Source organism: Mytilus californianus, unplaced genomic scaffold (assembly GCF_021869535.1).
Source record: "Mytilus californianus isolate M0D057914Y unplaced genomic scaffold, xbMytCali1.0.p SCAF_3, whole genome shotgun sequence".
In the NCBI taxonomy this organism is placed as follows: domain Eukaryota; kingdom Metazoa; phylum Mollusca; class Bivalvia; order Mytilida; family Mytilidae; genus Mytilus; species Mytilus californianus.
In genome coordinates this window covers 53,944,486-53,965,786 of record NW_026262679.1, presented here as the reverse complement: position 1 = coordinate 53,965,786, position 21,301 = coordinate 53,944,486, and the positions used below count along the sequence as shown (strand labels likewise).

General features: G+C 31.9%; 1 protein-coding gene across 1 annotated transcript in view; it reads right to left on the bottom strand.

The window, feature by feature from the left end:
• Window positions 1-1,234: 1,234 nt before the first annotated feature.
• LOC127734858 (focadhesin-like) overlaps window positions 1,235-21,301 on the bottom strand; it is a 319,452-nt gene continuing 299,385 nt past the window's right edge. Inside the window, exons 32-39 of the mRNA XM_052244903.1 lie at window positions 12,014-12,139; window positions 9,317-9,432; window positions 8,057-8,299; window positions 6,809-7,008; window positions 5,145-5,319; window positions 4,427-4,639; window positions 2,842-2,911; window positions 1,235-1,349 (exon numbers count right to left, since the gene is read on the bottom strand). Of these exons, the coding sequence (XP_052100863.1) occupies window positions 1,270-1,349; window positions 2,842-2,911; window positions 4,427-4,639; window positions 5,145-5,319; window positions 6,809-7,008; window positions 8,057-8,299; window positions 9,317-9,432; window positions 12,014-12,139 (1,223 nt within the window). The 3' untranslated portion in view covers window positions 1,235-1,269. The remainder of the gene's footprint in view (window positions 1,350-2,841; window positions 2,912-4,426; window positions 4,640-5,144; window positions 5,320-6,808; window positions 7,009-8,056; window positions 8,300-9,316; window positions 9,433-12,013; window positions 12,140-21,301) is intronic.

Here is a 21,301-nt window from a genome sequence, read left to right as displayed (position 1 = left end):
GATTTTTTTAACTGCATTCTAACATGTATGGAATTTACTAGAAACTTAAATGTCATAAACCCTGGCTTTAGACACTCAGTCATTTGTAGTATTTTTAAGAAGAAAATTGTGTTTTTACTCACAGAAGGTTTCAACAAAATCCTTCAATATGAATTAACAGCTTCTGTTTAAACAAAAAGAAAACCACAACATTAAAGATCAACAGCATAAAACTGGCCAGCTCAAGAGACGGAGTATTCTGATCTCTAGATGTCTTTTGGTTTTTCTGTGTTATTGGGTTACTGTCTTATTGACATTGGCTTTTTTTACGTTAAAATGAATACATTTGTAATCTCAACACTGTAACAATTTCTAAAGCTGTACATTAAATGGCTGGCAGGAAAAATCAGTCATTGTTTTATATAATAAACAGCTGCACCTAGAGCGCATATGCATAATAAACCCTCTTTGTATATTGAAGTTGTGTAACAATCACCAGTCTCAACACAACAACAGTATAATGTTTGTTGTGTTTTTAAATGATCCGAGTATACTAGAGCTAGTGTGTGACATTAAAATCACCTTTAATCTGACTGTTAAAATCCCATAACTCTTGAATAAAAAAATCAGAAAATTCAAAAATTTCAAGATCAGTAGGTACCTTACTTTAACTAATTCCAACAATTCTGTAAAGTTTAAAGTAAATCTATTCAAGCATTCTCAAGTTATTATACTACATGTGAAAAATTTAACAAAAATCTGACAGTTATAGTCCTTTAACTCTGGAACAATAAAACAGAAAAATTTCAGAATCAAAAAGGGAAGTTAGTGTGTGATAGGTGAAAAATTGTCCAAAATCTGATAGTTAAAGTCCCATAAATCTGGAATGACAAACCAAAATATTTTCAAAATTAAAAGATACTTTTTTCGGTCAATCCTTATGTGTGAATAATTCAATGAGAATTGTTTTTAGCAAATTTGAGTTATTGTATAAGGTGTTTACATACAGATGGATGGATGGACAGATTGAAGGGACAGATGCTTATTAGATAAATTTATTGTCTGTTTTTCATTAAAGCACAAAAGGTGCTTCAATCACATAAAAATCCAAATCATTCAGTGTAACAGCTGAAGTCTTTTACAAATCCTGAAAAAAAATTATCAAAATATTTCTCTTCATGCAAAGAAAACTACCATCAATAAAATGAAGAAAAGAAATTTATATTTTGAAACTAACAACATAACAAGAGGCATATAAGCATAATTTTATTTATCTAATTTCCTAAATGTTTATATACTGTCATGTACAAACTTTGTCCACACTGCAGCTTTGTGAAAATCTTTAATGTGTCGTTGCATCATACCACTGGCTGTAAATGAAAAAAATCTTTTGAACTAAAAAATTACAGATTTACATTTATAAAGCTGGATATTTTAATTAAGAGAGAGAGAAAAAAAGTCTAATAAGCAACAGTTAGAAATATTTCTTGAATCTCAATAAATTCAGATCTGATTTTATTTTTCAGATTTTTGACTTTTTAAGAAAATAATATTTTTTCAACCTTCAAGAATAGTTCATTTCTATATCAGAATTTAAATTTGTGTTTGAATTAAGTTTTGAGAATTTTTTTTTTGTGTTGTTTGTCAAATACTTATTTACTAAGCAATCATGGGCTTACACTGCTTGGCCCCTTTCTGAGGGTCTGGATGGGGTTTACAGAATAGAGAATAATGCGCAAAACATGCAGAATATCAGGCCAAAAAAAATAAACTGCTTCGCTGAGTACAGCTTGATACGCCTGCAGAGGTCCAACCCTGAACAGTTGGGGCAAAAATGGACACAATATTCAAGCTTGATACAGGTCTGAATTTGGATTGTAATTAATATTTGACATATTATAGGTTTCTGAATAAATGTAGTTTAAGAACTTGAAATTGGTTATATGATTTGATTTTATATTCAATTAAAGGTTTCTTGCTGTTGTGCAATACACTGTGCTGTTGCACAATACTAAGTGATTCTGTTGTCAGACTATAAACAAACAATAACTTCTCAATGTTATATCAGAAATTTATAAAAAAAACTAAAGGGAGGTTATCTTAATAGATATAAATCAGTCATCAAAGTTTAATGAAAACTGCTCTAAGCACTTTAAGGATATTGTCCAAAAACTTGAAAATCAACCCATTTTTATGAATAAAATCTTAAACTTGGAAACGTAAAATCTTAAATATAAAAGTCAAAAGGGAGCTTACAATAATAGATATAAACAATTTACCAAAGTTTCATAAAAAATGTTGAAAGCATTTTTGAGTTATTGTCCGAAAATCCCCCTTTTTGTAATGAATCAGAAACATATAGTCTAAAATTTAAAAAAAAATCAAAAGGGAGCTCATGTTGATAGAAATAAACAATTCACCAAAGTTTCTTGCTAATTGGTGAAATTGTTTTGAGTTATTGTCCAAAAACTGGAAAATCCCCCCTATTTTAATGAATAAAACCCCATAACTCGGAAATGTAAAATCTAAAAGTTATAAAATTCTAAAGGGAGCTTACATCAATACTGAATAGATATCAACAATTCACCAAAGTTTCATGCATATTGGTTAAAGCGTTTTTGGGTTAATGTCCGACATGTTGATGACGGACAGGCAGACGGTCAACGGTATACCATAATTCGTCCCGTAAATGGACGTATAAAAATAGAGTAAAATTAGCTAAATATTAAAGAGAAGAGAAAAATGGTCAAAATAAATAAAGAATAGAGAAGGGTCTAAAAATTATAAATAAATGAAACGAAGGGCCCCTCCAGCCATTCCCTCCTTTCTGGTGCTCATGCAAAATAAAAACAAGTGACCTACCTTTTACCATGTTCCTTGTTTTGTCTGGAATGACAGATGAGGATGCCATTATTCCTATCCAGTCAATCACCTACAATGATTTAAAAAAAAATAGTATAATGAAATGGTCATCAGGGGGCGTATTAAGATTGGAGATGAGGAGGTTGACTGGTTTGTCTATCTTACAGTAGCAATCCTAGACGAATCTTAAAGTTGCAAAACTGACAAAAGTTTCGTTCAAACATGATAAATATATGAAAATGTTCCTTACAGCTAAGCTGTACAACTTTATAGTCACTTAACTCACTTTTAATTTCTTTAAAAATCAAAAATTGCTGCTGATAGATAAAGATTCTTACACTGCTTCAAGAGAGATACAATATTTTTCTTTTAGAGACATATTAAGAGGAATGGCTAATTTCCCTCATATATCTTCCACATCCAGGCTATTTTCTAAAAGTTTTTCGTTCTTTATTGAAATACAGTATCATAGGTTCATAAGTGAACTTCAAGGTTTAAATAATATTTCAAAATATTTTTGAACATGTGACCAAATTATAAATGCCTAAAGATGGAAAAAATGTTTTTGTAGCATTCATCCAGAAAATGAATGAGAAGACCATTCTTAGCCAAAATCAAAATTCTTTTGGAAGTACTTTTATCTATCATCTTTCAGATACAAATTAATTCACTTTGGCTTTTTATGGTCTTCAAAACCATATTTTAAAAGTACCTGTAATTTCAACATGGTTGTGTATGACATCATATGGACATCAAAAGAATTCATTTATCAACAAATTTAAAATAAATCTGAACGGATTGAAGAATTTTACAATTTTTTGTAATTTTAGGAGAAAAATAATGGTTCATATCTTACTTCCTTGTTTTAATTCTGAAAATAACAAAAATTAAAAATCTAACAACATAAACTAAATGTGATGGAAAGGAAGAGTTGTGGTGAATAAATTTGTGACTTTACCAACCACTTGACTGAACCAATAGCAAAAGAACGTCGGTGTTATTGCTGTCCTTCATCTCAAAGTTACAGTGAACCTTCAATACACAGCAAAAACTCACAGTCTCACTTCAAGTTCAAGACATATGGTCCGAGTACACAGTTATCGTCCTTTGATTTTCGTTGTCCACGAATAAAGTCCCTAGTGTGGACAGTGTGTTGCTTGCCAATTTTTTTAGTACCCCTTCCAAATGTATTCCTTCATGTTTTATGCCTCAAATAGCAAGTAGGGGGATGAAATTACACTGTAAAAAAATTTGGGTCATGAATTGTAAAGTAAAGTAGTGATTTGGTCCAGCTGAAAAAGGTTAAAAATTAGCACTTTGGAAGCTGTCAAAAGATTTCAAGACCCCCTTAACATAGAATTGTCCATATTTTGAGTTAGAGCCAATGAAGTTTTCTATAATTTTGATATAATTTGTCCCAAAAGTAGTACAACACACTGTAAAAATATTATTGAGAAAGCGCAGGTGGGATTTTTTTTATTTTCATTTATTGTCTAAAAGAAATGCACTACGAAATAACTGTGTACTCGGACCATATAGTTAAAAATCTTTTGAACATAATTTTTGCTAGATGTTGATAACCTACATTTGGTGAAAGCTGATCCCAAGGATTGTTTTGAATATTTTCTATACATGATGGCAGGCAGGACAATCCAGGATGTAGCAGGAATCCTATGTTGCATCTTTGCTCCACATCAAGTGAGAAGTAGTTGTTGTTAATCATCAGAAATGGCACAGCTATAGTTGATGTCCATAAACACAGAGCACTTGACACGATATTACAACAGAAATCTAAAACCTGAAAGAAGATATGTCACAGCTTTTAAATTGTGCATTATATATCATAAATTTGTTGAATTCTTATTTATACATTGTAAACTCAGAAATGTTTGCAATCTGTTGCGTAAACTGCATCGATAAAGGTTCCATAAAAATCAAAACTAATAAAAAATATTTTGTTTTTGACTGATTTAATATGAAGTTGTACTTAAAAGGCATTTAAAGTTTTCATTTTTGCTTCAAGTATCCAGCAGTCTTTTCCCTCTTGTAAAATACTTATCTTATTTATCTAGAAAGACTATTTTGAACACTGAACTGCATATTCTTTCATTAAACCATCTGGAACTGTGATATTATCCAAGACAAGTAGGTAATGGGAGAAAAATATACAAGCATAAAAGACCAGTTACCAACCCTACTACTTTGACCTAAATTCAAGCAGATTTTGGGAACACAAATAAGTCTTTTGGTACTTTTATCAGCATTCACTACAATCCTTAGATTATTTGTTTAGTTTATGATACCTGTGCCATCTCAACATCTTTAGAAATTTCCATCACACCATTGGTAATATTACGAGTATGTCCTAACAGCTCTAGGAACCACTGGACACACTGAATTGTTCCAGTATACTCAGACTGACAATGTAATATCTGGTACAATGTGCTCTGTAATAACCTTGTTAAATCAGCTGTGTCTCTAAATTTTATAAAAAAAAATTTATTAAAATAAAGACATATTTTTTTATCAATAGCTGCTTGCAATAACAATATCATTGTAAATCCAGGAATGTCACACCATTATAATCCTGCGGCTCTTTTCACAAAAAATCTTAAGAGTAAAAATACTCGTAAGTCATACACATTTCAGTATAACTTACGATCAATTTTAATCGTAAGATTTTTTGCGAAAAGAGTCGCTGACTAAGCCTCCAATCGCAAATTTCCAACACAATGCTCTTTATTCAGAGTTTTCAAAAATAGGTCTTATATAAATCAGATATAAAACTTTTTATTATTCTTTAATTTGATAAATTCAAAATATAAGTTTAATTTACTAAATTATCATTAAAATAAACTGAAAAAATCTTCCACAGCAAGATTAAAGCTTGATCTTTGCCACAACCTAGATTAATTGATTGATTGTTGGTGTTTAACGCCTCTTTCAGCACTATTGGCTATTCTGTGACAGCCAGTTTTTCTTGGTAAAGGAAACTGCAGTGCCTGGAGAAAAAAACGACCTTCATCAAGAAAACTGGCAATCATAGTCAATTAATATTGGATTCAAACGCACCTGGCACGTATATGTGGGCTCAGACTCACAACATCAGTGTTGACAGTCTAGTTATACAGTAGTTATTCTACTAATACCACTTGGCCACCGAGGTTTCTGTACAAGTTAGACACAGGGTGTTGAAAAGTAAACAAAATATTTGTTAGTTGTTAATTTTTAGTTCTGGTAAAGCACATATAATGTCACCATTAGTTTTATCATGTTATAATATGTCTCATTTGTGAACAAGAATTTCAACCTTATGCAATGAGTACCCCACTGTTAATTAGACATTAATGAGAAAGGCATGCAATGCTCCAAGGATATACAAATAATCAAAGTATTCTCAGAATGGAAAAACCAACCTAGCAGATCTTAAAATCACCTACACCCATACAACTCAGTATTATTGGCCTACTAACTAATTATAAGATCATACAATGCAACAAAAAAGTATCTCTAAATTATAAAGAAACTTTTGTAAAAGTTTACTGAAATTCATCCATGAAGGTTTGAATAGGTTATTGATGTTACATTATGAAAAAACTTTAACCCAATAATTTATATGTAATTATTATTATCTAAATGTAAGCTCCAACAAAACTATGCATCCACTAATCAAAGTAAAATAGAGATTGATAAATAAAACAAAAAAACTTCAAATGCTATCTCTTCATCATTATGAAGATCCTGTCAAGGTTTCTTAATATTCCATGAGGGTTTGACAAAGTTTTTTTTCTTCTCAAAATCTAATAAATATAATTTTTAAAATCTATCCTTTCATAAAATTGAAATAATATACATGTAGTAAGATTTTACAAAGAGTTTCATACACACATTTAAAAATTCCTTTCATACTTATTTAAAATACATGGAAATCAAAGATGACTCTTACTGGATATAAATCATTACTTACAAACTATTACTGTTGATTGCTTTATCAATACATGAATTCAATGTTGCCATGGGTTGTTTTCCTTTGGACACAAGATAACATCTGATGAATATTCCTTTGTAGCAAGAATCTTCTGCTGTTAAATCATCACTTGTAATCTTGTCAAATATTTGATCTGGCACTTCAGTAAAACATTCACCAAATATACACATCAAAGATGGCTTAAAATATAATAAAAAAACATATGTATTGTGGCATCATAATTTATTACAGTGTTTTAAACTTTTGTCTATTTTCAAAATATTGTGAAATCTCTTTAGGGAATGTTAGAAACTGTTGTTCTTAATTTTGGAAATATCTTGTGTTTTTAAATTTTTTTGTTTGTTTTGTCATTGGTCAGTTTTACATATATCAATTCAGTAGAAGAATAATATATCAGTACATTAGGTTGTACATGTGCAAATCCATTTTTCTTGCAAGTTGGATAAAACAAGACCAATACAGGTCTGGACCTGTGTCACTGTGTATAATTAATTAAAATTTCAAACTATCAGCAAACAAGAAGTAGCTGCAGGACAAATCTTAAAATTGCTTGCTACAACTCATGATTATCAAACTACCTTTCGGACAAACGGACAGACAGAGTGGATTGTTTACTAGACTTACTATTGCTGTTGGTGAAACAGGCAAAAAAACAAGCATTTTGAAAACAGGAAGTTGATGAGTGATGGATGTAAAATAGTATCACACAATATATTACACTCAAAATTAAAAAGCTTTGATTTGTAGTTCCTGAGAATAAAATTGATCAAATTTACATACAAGGCCATTTTGTGTAAGAATATAAGAATATTCAGTAAACTGATAGATGAGTGCATATTGAATCTGAAATACATCACACAGTCTAACATGCTATCAGGAAGCTTCATACCAAATATCAGGAAACTCTGATTTATAGTTTGAGACAGACAGGCAAACAGGCATAAACCATTATACCCCCCTCCCTTCAGAAAAAGGGTCTAACTATAAATGTATCAGCTTATCAATGTAATTTTTAAAATAAATAATATTAATGAGTTCAACCCCTAGAAAGCCTTTTCAAAGATTGCAACATCTGTTAATTTAACAGTATAATAGAAAAACAAAGGATATGGGGTATCCATCCATGACACAAAATCAGTACATGCACAGCAAAAAAACACAAAATAAGCAAAGGAACAGCGCTTTTATTGCTGTTCTTCAGTAAAGTACATATATACATGTACATACCTCCTTTAAATCAAGTTTGTACAGACATTCAAGACACTGATACAGAACACTTGTAATAGAATCTGGAGGGTCAGGAACTTGTAATGATTTGTGTAACCCCTTTAGCACTTCCTGTTTGTCCTGCAGATCAGCAGAAGACAAAATGTCTACTCCTCCTCTTTCTAAAAATGTCTTAATAACAGATGGAGCCACTGATTTAATCAAAAGTGGCAAGGCCTTGTATAATGTTTGTTTACAATTAATCTGCAAAAAACAAAACATAATATCAATCTATTTGTGATTTCTATTTTAGAATAAATAACTTAATGTGAATCCGACTGTGAATCCTGAATAAACAAATCATCCTGTCAATTTTTTGCATGTGTGTATTTGATCAACATTCTAGATTGTAGAGATCAATTATACAAGACTTAAACAAATGATTGATGATATGACAACAACTATGATGATGATGATGTTGATAACCGATAGCTGTTTAATGTCTAGCGGCAAATTCAATGCATATTCAGGACAAGAACATGATAATGTGAAATGGATATAAATAGATTTTGATCATTGTTGAAGACCATACGGTGACCTATAGCTGTTCACTTTTATGTCATTTGGTCTCTGGTGGAGAGTTTTCTCATTGGCAATTATACCACATCTTCTTATTTTTATATAAAACCTGCTTTGTACTAGACAGTCAAAGTGAGCCAGATTTTTAATGTCCTGGTTCACAAGGCAACAGTCTGCAGGAAGACATGTCACCCTACCCAGACAAATTGATTCCCAGTTGACAAGCTATGCTCCTATGGTACTCCTAAATTCTGAGTGCTCAGAGACGAAGTAGCAAATACCAACTTTCAAGTCTGGTATGACCTGGCCTTGTTTTGGAATGACAACCTATCACACTCAAGGAGAGAGTGCTATCGCTAGACCATCAAGGCTGAGAAATGTGTTACAAAATGATTTTTTATCATCTCTATGTACCTCATTCAGAAACATTGGTTGCAGGCCTGGTAGTATGATGAAAGCTTATAAATGTTTCTTTCATCTCTAATAATTTCATATGCCTTATACCAACATATTTTTAACTCATTTCTTTAGATCAAATAGAGAAATTCAGAAATTGTGATGTATTATAAATACCACTGTTTCTAACATTCTGATTGGTTGAAATTTCATTGTCAAGGATACTGAGATTGCAAAATGTAGTTTAAAAGAACAAAAAGTTAAGCTTCCTGAATTTTTTTCAATTAAATGAAAACAACAGCTTACACTTAATGTGTTAAATAATGGAGCTGTCATCCATGAGGATAAGAACATGACAGCTGTCGGTGAGGCAATACTCTGGTTAACTGCCAACTGTAAGCATAATTTCTGTACTTCGTCACCTAGCCAAATAGAGAAAAAACATTTTAAAAAACATTCTGGAAGTTGAACACTGCATAAAAATTCATACAACTATTCTTACAACATTTTTCAGATTATAAGTGTAAAACTGTAGATACACAGTTTCTTCAGATGAACATAGAAGTTTCATATAATTCTAGCATTTGAACCAATGATAAAACAATTATGTACATGCCCACATTTACTCTTACTTCTTTTGATATATTTAAGGTACTGTTTTTATGTATGATATTAGTATGCATATAATTTACAGATCCTGTAGTTGCTGACAAAATATGTATTTATAAAAATTGATTGCATATTTTTATAGTTTTAATGCTGTTGAAATCTCATTCAATTAAAAATTTAAAAAAATGGAAAACAGACAAAACTGATTTGTCTGTTTTCCATTTTTTAAAATTTTTAATTGAATGAGATTTCAAACAGCATTAAAACTCATTTACAAACAAAAGAGTAGTTGTGCCTAGGGTCTTGTTTTCTTGTAAAATAAAGAATTTTCTACGAATTCTGAGCTCAAATCAGAGCCAATTTTCTTGCAAATACTGGTTGATTCAATTAAAATTTTATCTGGATTTTAAACAAATGTTGAGTACTGAAATCAAGATTGCTCAGGTAAAAAAGATTAATCTAAGATTCATCAGAGCCATTTTATTGTCAGGAACATTCATTTTTTATAACACTCATTAAGATTAAAAACTATCTGTCGAATTGCAAAAAATAATCATCAATATAGAAGCCATGGTAAAACTATATTAGCCAATGAGTTTTTACCAATAGTTTTTTGGAGGGGTTTTCGCTGCCCATCTTAGGTTTCTGTGTAAGTGTATTTAGTGGAATATTGTTTGCCAATTCATCCTCTTTAACATGTCTGTCATTAGTTTTACTTATCATATTGATTTCTCTCTTGGTATCTCATACTTTTTTACAGCGGATGACCGTTAGGTCATTCTGGTGTATTGCTATCGCCTAAATTTCCATTATGTAAATTAGTTTTGGGTTTTTAACCGATCTATAAACCTTTAATACGCCGACATCATCGAGTGCAAAATAACATTCCTTATCGCTTGCTATATATTCATTTCTTCAATGAATACTCATCAAATATTTTTTTAGAACATAATTTAATAATATTAAAATGTTTTATATGTATGTAAGTAAAAAATATTAATATCTATGCAGACGTACATGCAGACATACAGAAAAATTGTGTTAACACATGCGGAAGAATATCTCAAGAACGATTGCAATCTCCTATAAAGGAGGTGAAGATTATATACAGATACATGCAGAGTTATTGGTCCTTGCTCTCTTGTTTTGCGGGAAAATATGAATGCCTACTCAAATCCAATCTATACAAAAAATCGAATTATTATAGAAGAGTGTCCACCATGCACTTGCACTGCACTATTAATAATTAGTAGAATAGAATGATATACAAATGGATGAAAATTATATATACATGTAACTGTAATATACAAATATTAATATTAATATAAACCAGAGTATATTGATTTGTATCACTACAATACATATATATTTATATATATATATAATAGTTATTACGGTGATGTTGAATTCCCTTTCACTTATTTATCTTCCACACAAGAACTTGTCTCAGAAAAAAATACATCTGTACATTAACCTCACTTTCAGGTATAAAGATGTAATTTTTTTTCTGAGACAAGTGCTTGTGACATCCACAATAACTTGCGGTCATCCGATGTTCAGTACTTTAGTACTTTGATTCTAAGTATGGCATATGAATTTGAAATGAATAAGGAATGTCTGCAGCCATTTGGCAACAATAACAGGATCTTAGACTGACTTTCATCATGAAAAAAAGGAAGGAAGTAGGGAAAGATTATTAGTTTTTTTTTTCTGCTAAAAGATAATTAGAGTGATAGTTAAAATATTTCTTTCTATGAAAAAGGCTAAAATTTCTACAGGGCATAGTCTTAATGAATAGAGAGTTTGGAATAACAGGTACAAGTAAGAAATCAACATGTTTATCTATAAAATTAAAGTTTCAAAAGAAAAGGATGAGCCGCAATTTAAAATTTTATCTTATGAAAAGACACAAGACATCAACACTCCTACTCTGTTTTTTTTGTGTCAATACAATCATGCTAAATAAATTCTGAAGCATCCTTGAAAACTTATTTTTTCTGCAAATTAAGGTTTACGGTAAATTAAATTTTGACCCTAAATGGCTGAGTGTTTATTCCAACTATATAAACATTAATTTCCAGTCCAAATTAGGCATACAGCCTTGTCATTTGATGTTTTATTCTAAGTTTACCCTACCCCAAAAAATTTGGAAAATATGATTTGAAAATTCTTTGTTAAATTAAAAAAATTATGTAGGTATAGACCCTTTATCCAAACACAATCACTTGTGCAGATTTCCTATCTTCTTTTCAGGCCATCAAGGTTTATAAGAAATATGAATACAAACAGAAAAGGGATTTTTCATATCTATTGCGTTATAATAAAAAAAATATCAGTAATTTAAATTAACTTGACTACCGCTAATATATACAATTTTGCTACAGAAATAAATACCGAAATTAATCCTCATCAGCGGAGTTAGAATACCAGCCCAGTTCACAGGTGGCAGCACTCTAGTGACTTCCTCCTGAATAGATGTCAAGGTTATCTGTACCAGTTCTGGTGGTATAGATTCTGGACCTGTAAAATAGTCATATGGATAACATTATTACAGTAATTAATTTAAGATATGATTTTTTTGTATAGTTATACATTTTTTTTAATAGTGATTCCAATTAAACAAGCTCTAAGGGAGCTGCCATTTGATTTTTATGGGGGGGGGGGCTAGGATGAAAAATTTTGTCCTGGATTTTTTTTTTAAGTTGTAATCTCTGTCCTGCCTTTTTATTTTTTACTCTATTTGGTCCTGCCTTTTTTTTTTTTAGTTTATCCTGACTGTTTTTTACATAAATTGTCGTCCTGCCTTTTTTTTTTTTGCAGTGTCTCATCCTGCCTTTTTTTTTTACTCAAAACTCCTGTCCTGCCTATTTTTTCAAATTTCATCCCCCCCCCCCCCCCCCATAAAAATCAAATGGAAGCTCCCTAACCAAACAAGGATACGTGAGTCATTATATACTGGTAAAAAAAAAAACTGTATGATATAATAATTTTTTCCATTTGCATAGATTTTCCTCCATTGCTTATTGCTGAAGGCTATGTACAGTGCCCTAAAGCTGTTAACATCCTCGAGATCATCCTTTGGTCTAGAGTTGTCTCATTAGCAATCATACAACATTTCCATAATTTCATATTGATTTTGAACATTTAATTGATTGATTCATGTCTAATGCCACTTTTGGCACTATTGGCTATTTTATAGCTGTCAATTGGTGGAGGAAGCAGGAGTGCCAAGAGAGAACCACTGACCTACAGCAGGAAAAATGATAATGCTAGTCAATTAAGATTGAAGACTAGCTCACCTGTCAAGTTTGGGGTTTGAACTCACAACCTCAGTGTTAACAGGCAAGTAATACAGTTGTTTGACTACTAAGAAAACTCAGCCTCCAAGTCCCCTATGAACATTTAACATATCTATTAATTAATTACTACATGTATTGTATTTAATGTGAAACAGGACATCAAAAAATTCCCCCATACTGATAGATATGGAAAATGTGATGTATTTCTTTTCAAATTCAGCTCTCTGAACAATTTCCTTTATAAAGGTGTGTGTTTGTGTGTGTTAGGAAGTTGAGCTTCATTTGGGACAGGATATATTGAAATAAACAGAGCATCTATTATCTAATTCAGCAATTTAAAAATAAAATGAAGCATAACTCTAACACAAAATTACATCTGCTACAAGGTTTGTGCAGTGATAACTAACTCTAACACAAAATTACATCTGCTACAAGGTTTGTGCAGTGATAACTAACTCTAACACAAAATTACATCTGCTACAAGGTCTGTGCAGTGATAACTAACTCTAACACAAAATTACATCTGCTACAAGGTTTGTGCAGTGATAACTAACTCTAACACAAAATTACATCTGCTACAAGGTTTGTGCAGTGATAACTAACTCTAACACAAAATTACATCTGCTACAAGGTTTGTGCAGTGATAACTGCATACTTGATATTTATACATTAAAGACTTTTAATGAGGTGGATACTCATTTACAAAAACATTATTATATTGCATGAGGATATGAGTCAATGTTTTTCAAAGATAACTGTAGTGAAAGATTTGTAAAAGGCTACATAATACACATGTATTAGAAGATTCTGCTTTCAAGGCAATTATGATTATTTAATTGAGGCAGTTATATTGAATTTGAAAGGAGAATAATTGTTATTTTGCACACTTTCAAGGTCTGTTTAAACTATACAATGCAAAATCCAGTTTTTGAAGGTCCACAGACTTAGTGTGGAATTTCTCATTGTATTAATCTCTCCACTCAGATTCTAATCAACATCTACTTTTATGATAAAAAGATTTATAATCAGATATCCTTTTGGAATAAGAATAAAGAGGATCTGTCATATAAAGTCATTGAGACAGCTAGTCAAGAACACATAAACTGAAAAAGAGACCTGTGGTATAAAGTCAGTGAACCAGCAAGTCAAGGTCATCATTACTGAAATGGAGATCTACAGTATAAGTCAATGAGACAGCAAACCAAGGACACATAAACTGAAAAGGATACCTGTGGTATAAAGTCAGTGAGACAGCAAGTCAAGGACACATAAACTGAAAAGGAGATCTGTGGTATAAGGTCAGTGAGACAGCAAGTCAAGGACACATAAACTGAAAAGGAGACCTGTGGTATAAGGTCAGTAAAACAGCAAGTCAAGGACACATAAACTGAAAAGGAGATCTGTGGTATAAGGTCAGTGAGACAGCAAGTCAAGGACATCATTACTGAAAAGAAGATTTGAGTATAAGTCAGTGAGACAGCAAGTCAAGGACACATAAACTGAAAAGGAGATCTGTGGTATAAGTCAATGAGACAACAAGTCAAGGACACATGAACTGAAAAGGAGATCTGTGGTATAAGTCAATGAGACAGCAAGTCAAGGACACATGAACTGGAAAGGAGATCAGTGGTATAAGGTCAGTTAGACAGCAAGTCAAGGACATCATTACTGAAAAGGAGATTTGAGTATAAGTCAGTGAGACAGCAAGTCAAGGACACATAAACTGAAAAGGAGATCTGTGGTATAAGTCAATGAGACAACAAGTCAAGGACACATGAACTGAAAAGGAGATCTGTGGTTTAAGTCAATGAGACAGCAAGTCAAGGACACATGGACTGGAAAGGAGATCAGTGGTATAAGGTCAGTGAGACAGCAAGTCAAGGACATCATTACTGAAAAGGAGATTCGAGTATAAGTCAATGAGACAGCAAGTCAAGGACACATAAACTGAAAAGGAGATCTGTGGTATAAGGTCAGTGAGACAACAAGTCAAGGACACATAAACTGAAAAGGAGACCTGTGGTATAAATAAGGTCAGTGAGACAGTAAATCAAAAACACATAAACTAAAAAGGAGATCAGTGGTTTAAGGTCAATGAGACAGCAAGTCAAGGACACATAAACTGAAAAGGAGATCTGTGGTATGAGGTCAATGAGACAGCAAACCAAGGACACATAAACTGAAAAAAGAGACCTGTGGTATAAGGTCAATGAGATAGCAAGTCAAGGACACATGAACTGAAAAGGAGATCTATGGTATAAGGTCAGTGAGACAGCAACTAAGAACACATACACTGAAAGGGAGATCTGTGGTATTAGGTCAAATAAAGACAATATGTTAAGCTCTAAATTACCAGGAATATACTCAAACTACAGAGAATTACAGAGAAATTTTTAAGATGAGAACTTGTTAATGCAATTTAAATAGGAACCCTGCTTTGTACTTGACAGACAGGCTAAGCATGATGTAAATGGTACTAGTTCACAAGGTAACAGTCCCTAGGTGACATGTCACCCTACCTGGACACATTGTTCTGACTCTGAGCCTTACATTCTTTGATCTTACACCTTAATGCCACTTGCTTAGAAGATCAGAGAAGCAGCAAATATCAGTTATAATGGATTTGGTTTGACCAGGCTAGAGATCAAACCCTTGAACTCTAGCATACAAGGAAAATTTTAGATTAAAGGAATTACTTAATATGTTTCTGTTACAGATCATATCTGTAATTTGTTGGGTAGATGGGTGCTGATTTCAATTAAAGTACATGTGTAACAATATTTTCTTTACAAACTATTTAAAACCAGATCATTTTTTACCCCACATTCAATTAATATACAAAATGTTTTGAAAATGAAGACACAACAAGAAAAAAAAAAAAAGAATTCTGTATTGTAATTTTAGAGCATAAACTCCCTCTAATTCTTTAGAAAAAGATATTACCTTAATGGGGAAATGTTTCGTGTTCTTTAAATATAATAACCTTTGATAATCATAGGTCAGACATTCTGATGAGCAAACATTGTTATGGATCTATCTTCCAACTAAATACATGTAACAGGATGGTCTTTAATGAGTCTGATCCATCCTTTATTTCATCATGCTCATAAAATTTCATTAGCATTGACATTTACCATAAAGCAATGTCCTGAAAATCTGGAAATTTTTAAGTGTGTTTAAAATTACTTGATAGCTCCAAAGTACAGAGTTTATTGCAGTTATGAGGCAGTGATATGAGATTTTCAAAGGCGATTTAAGCTCTTGACATAAATGAAGGTTGGACTGAAAGGTCACTAAAACATTTTGGGATATATTTCCAAGCTGAGATTTGTAATCTGAAATAAGATTGTCTAGTAAATCAGTCTAACAAATAAACTCATAATATATACCAGGCTTAAAATTTTGTATGCTAGATGCAGTCTACAAAGACTAATCTGTTGAGCTCAAATAGAAAAAGTTATTAAGGTCAAATAAAGTACGAAGTTGAAGAGCAAACAGAGTACAACTGTTGAAATATAACATTTGAACGTTGAAATAATTTGAAAAAATTAGGCCTTAATTTTCATAACATGATTGATCATATATTCTCTTACAGGGGATAATTAAGAGTAAGTGGAGACATGGAGCCCACTAAAAGATAGTAACAGGTACCATACAAAATGAGAGATTAAAATTACTTAATTTGCACATGCAATAAGTCAAAACAAAAAATAACCTATTAACTACTCTTGGCAAAATATTTAACAGACCATAGTTGCCATACCCCATATAAATCCAGGGATACATGCGTGTCCGTCTCCATAATGATCAAGTGGCCTTTAGTTACACTTAACTAAAGGTAGCAATACACAGTTAGGAAAAAAACTGAAAATGTCACAAAAGTCCCCAAAATTTGGTCCAAAGAAGAATTTCAATCCATTAGAGTGATACCTTTTCTGAAACTATTGACATTTATCTATCAGGAGGTCCAAAAAAAATCATATGCATTTCACCTCATTTTTCAATAAATTTGAAATGAAAAGTTTGAGGGTCAAATATTTGTTGAAAAACACTACAATAATTTCTGGACCTATATGCAGTAAGGATGTAAAAATACGGACTGTCAAACAGAAAAATTACCTATAAAACATGCAAAAAACAATCTTGATTGTCTTATAAACCCACTTTGAAGGCTATATTATTCTTCAGCTATCTAAAAATCAATTTTATTGCACAAAAAATTTCATATTTTAAAAATTCACCATGGCCAAAATGTGGAACTAAACTTCTTACTGTGTACTGCTACCTGAGCAAAAAAAAAAATCTTCACTGCTAAAATCTATTTAAATCCCATCTATCACTGAAAATGTGCTGTGAATTCAATGCAGAAAATAATGCCCAACCAAAAAACACTATCAACAATGATGTTCTCTACAAAAGACTTTCACCTTTATTGCAGTCTCCAATGACAGATATCTAGTGGTATTTGTTAAGTTTATTCACGATCCAGTCTGTAAATGGTAATTGAGAGTTGAAGATATGGTAACAACAGTTTCTGAAGATTATAACCTATAGATGTCTTTTATTATTTTGTTATGTTGTTCAGTTATAGTCTCGCTAAACCTACAGTCCTACACCCTACATCACGTCTTAAATTCAAAAGTAATGGTAAAATATCTTAAATATATGATATATCATTGCAGCTAAATTTTTTTGGTAGAGCAAGCCGAAGTACCGGCAGAGAACCACCAATCCTCAGCAGGAAAACTAGTAATCCTTGTCAATAAAGATCAGAGTCAAACACACCTCATCGCAAGTGGGTTTCAAACTCACAGCCTCAGATGCAAATCCAGGATATTGAAAAATGGGGGCCCCAAAATATGTAAAAAGTCTATGCATTAATTATAAATGCAGCTCCATAATGGGGGCCTTGCCCCCTAAATCAGCAACTGAGAGTTGACACGATGAGGCAAGAAATCACTGCTGTAGAAGAACTACTTAGACCACTTCGTCACCAAGCCCACCCCCCCGCCAATATGTTTTTTGATAAATAGACCTGAATGCGAAATTTATCCATAGTCCTGTTTAATTTGTCATGAAATATTATTCAACAGCATTGAACTACACTCTTGAATCTTGTGGTTAAAAATATCTTTGATTATTTGATATATTGTCATAGTCTTCAAAGAATGAATTAAGACATTCTTTCCAGTTTGTTATGGATGGTGAACAATTTTTGATTTCATTTTAAGACAATAAGATAAACTTCGTGAAGCCAAGCATATTTCAGAAATCTGTCTGTAAGAAAGTTTACTAGATCAATTGTGTCACACTAAGTTAATCAGCTTTCGGAAATCAGTCTGAGTAACTTTATAAGGTTAACGATAGAAAAACAGTTGTCTAAAACATTTCCTTCCTAAATCTTACAAAAAGATGGATGTTTATCTTTTAGCTGGAGCAAAGCATTGCATGTCACAAGTAATGGTCATTTACAAAAGTTACTTCAAACTGAGTTGATGATAACTTACAATTTTATTTTATTCAAAATTTAATTACAATAAGACTGAAAAACTGCAAAAGTAACAGTTTGATTGTAAAATAAAAAATGTCATATATTCTTTGTTCAGCAAAAACCAGATATGGAAGACAGGGTCATGCCTATCTTTACACTGCCGAGACCAAGGTCAATAACCTTCTAATCATCAAGATTTGATAAGTTAATTGAATTACATAACATACAAATGACTCAGTATGTTTAGGGGTGATAAGAGTGAGACCGTTTTTTGTAAATTTTAATACACAAACAACAATAACTTTATAAGGCATCTTAACCCTTTCTCTTTCAGGCATTTTAGACCTTTACTTATCGAAAAGACACTATCAAAGTTCAATTGAATACTGCATTCACACCTGAATGGTCATGCACATGCCATGTTGGGCTCATATGAAAGATAATTGGTCAAATATATCAGAAAATTAAGTTTGAAGATAATTCGTCCTTTTTTGGTCATGTGGTATGTTTCCAAACGTCACATGACTTTTGGAGAAAATGTGGAAAAATACGAAATCCTTCAGGGAAAAGTTGTGTAGAGACATATTATTAATAGGGTAAGGTTTTGGTGGAAACACAATGCCCCAAGTCTGTTAAAGACAGACAAGTTGTCATATTGGTATTAAAAGAGGAAATACGTGCTATATGCCTTGAAATATGGATGTCCGTAACATTCAATATAACTGATTTCAGAAGCTCTTTTCGTCTAAATTCAAACTCTGACAGTTTTTTGTCTAAATCGTTTTCAGTCAAGCAGTAACCTAAATTCTGTTTTTACAAGGGAAAAATTCATTGAATTACCAATGATAACTTGATGTGGCGCACCCTTGACCGAGCCCAATGGAGCAAATGGGGAAAAGGGGATGGGGGGGGGTTCGTTGGTTTTCTTTTTGAAACTGAAAGTAAAGTTAAGTTAAGTTACATTTAATATAGGAAATAATTTTCCACCTTCGGCAGTGAAATTCGAACATGCGGTCTTTCCGCGGTGGGTTAGTTCAGCATACCCCTGCACCACTGGCATCTTTAGAAATATATTGAAATTTTAGTACTTAAGTCTACTACTCAAGATGTGAGAGAAAAAAAAACATAAGAAGATCCTCATCCAGCTTGTTTTCTTTTAGAAATTTTAAAAGTGTTAAGATGATATATTTTTGTTGCCAAATGCATGATTTTACGCAAATATAGGAGGAATCCAGTCCTTAGTCTGTCTCATGTTTCTATTGACATACACATGTTCCTTCAATTAAACAAAAGTGTTTTCAACTTTATCATACCCCATCACTTACGAAACCATGTTTTGTTACATCTATTTCAACTTTGCTAAAAATTTCAGGATATATTGTGGTTTTTGTCTCTTTTACAATAAAATCTTTAAGAAATGACTATGGATTTTTAGCGCATTTCAAGTTTGTGATTGCACTGGTACACTAAAAATTACATTTTTAACTAGTGTACAAGTTAGAACTATTATTTTAATACTATTCTTCAAAAACTCACTGCACAGTTATTGAAAAAAGTCATAATTCCCCTCAAAAGAACAGTTTTCTATGCACTTCTTTGTGAAAATATTCTTTAAAATTTGAAGAAATAAAAATGGTTTTTACAGAAAAAATTCATGTCAGTAACAGGTGAATTGACAGAAGTTTGATGCACATTAAATCACATTGCTGGTATTCTGAGGATTAATTTGAGCCCTTAACCACATCTGTACGTAAGCGAATGACAATGAAACAAGACTAAATGCCAAAAAAATATCTTAAAATTTGCTTCACCGGTAAGCTGTACCGGTGTGAAAGGGAAAGGGTTAACCTTCAACTTGTCTTTTTTCTAGATTTAAGTTAACCCTGTCTAAGGGATATTTATCCAAGGCAAGCATCTACTGTGTGAGAATTGGATATTCTTTTTGTATGTTAAAGAACATTATTGACAGCTTTTTGGCAGGTTTATAGGTTAAATACTGGTTAAGTTCTGACTCTACCCAAAAAAGCTCCCTTGTTTTTTAATGCCATTATTATATATAGCTCCATGTTAGCCAACTTTTTGGATCCTTTAAATTGATATAACTTGATCTAGTCCTGAATATGAATGCAATTTTTTTCAACCCAAGCAAGGAATTTTAAGCAAACAGCTATCATCGATTAATCAATGAATCATACTGAAAGTAAGAACAAAAAGGAAAAAAAAACTAAAACAAAAACATAAATAAATTTTACCCAATACATCAGAGAAAACATACCTGGCTTTTAGGAGTCTGAAGAATACATTTAGCAGCTAACTTCTCTAAGCAGAAGGTATAATATGACCACTTTTTGGCCCTCTGGTTTTGTAAATTGAAGCGTTATATATATAAACATATTCAATAACATCCTTTAGATCTTCAAAAGACAATTCACTTCATTTGTACTCTGGTGGATAGCTGTCTCATTGGCAATCATATGTTACCACATCTCCTTATTTTCAAATTGGTCTAGTCAGACTTTTTAATTTGTCAGATACTTACTTAGGGGTTCCCAGGTTTTTTTATTTCATGAAAAATTGCTAGAAATGCCAAATTAGCATTGTTTTGAAGTTTATATTTAGATATGAGACACAGAATTATCCAAAAAGATAATTTGCTGCAAGATATCTCATACAAAGATGTTGATATGGGTAATTTTTTTTTTTGGTAAGGTAGTAGCATATTGTTAAATTTGCCAAAAACTATTTTTAATTAATTGGCAATTTTACGTCAAATATGTCAATTTCAACATGGTCATGACATATCATAGTCACAGTACAACTGACATTTCTGCACTGAAGGGTCCAGATTATATCATCCTGTTCACTTATCAATAAAATGAAGATTATTTAATG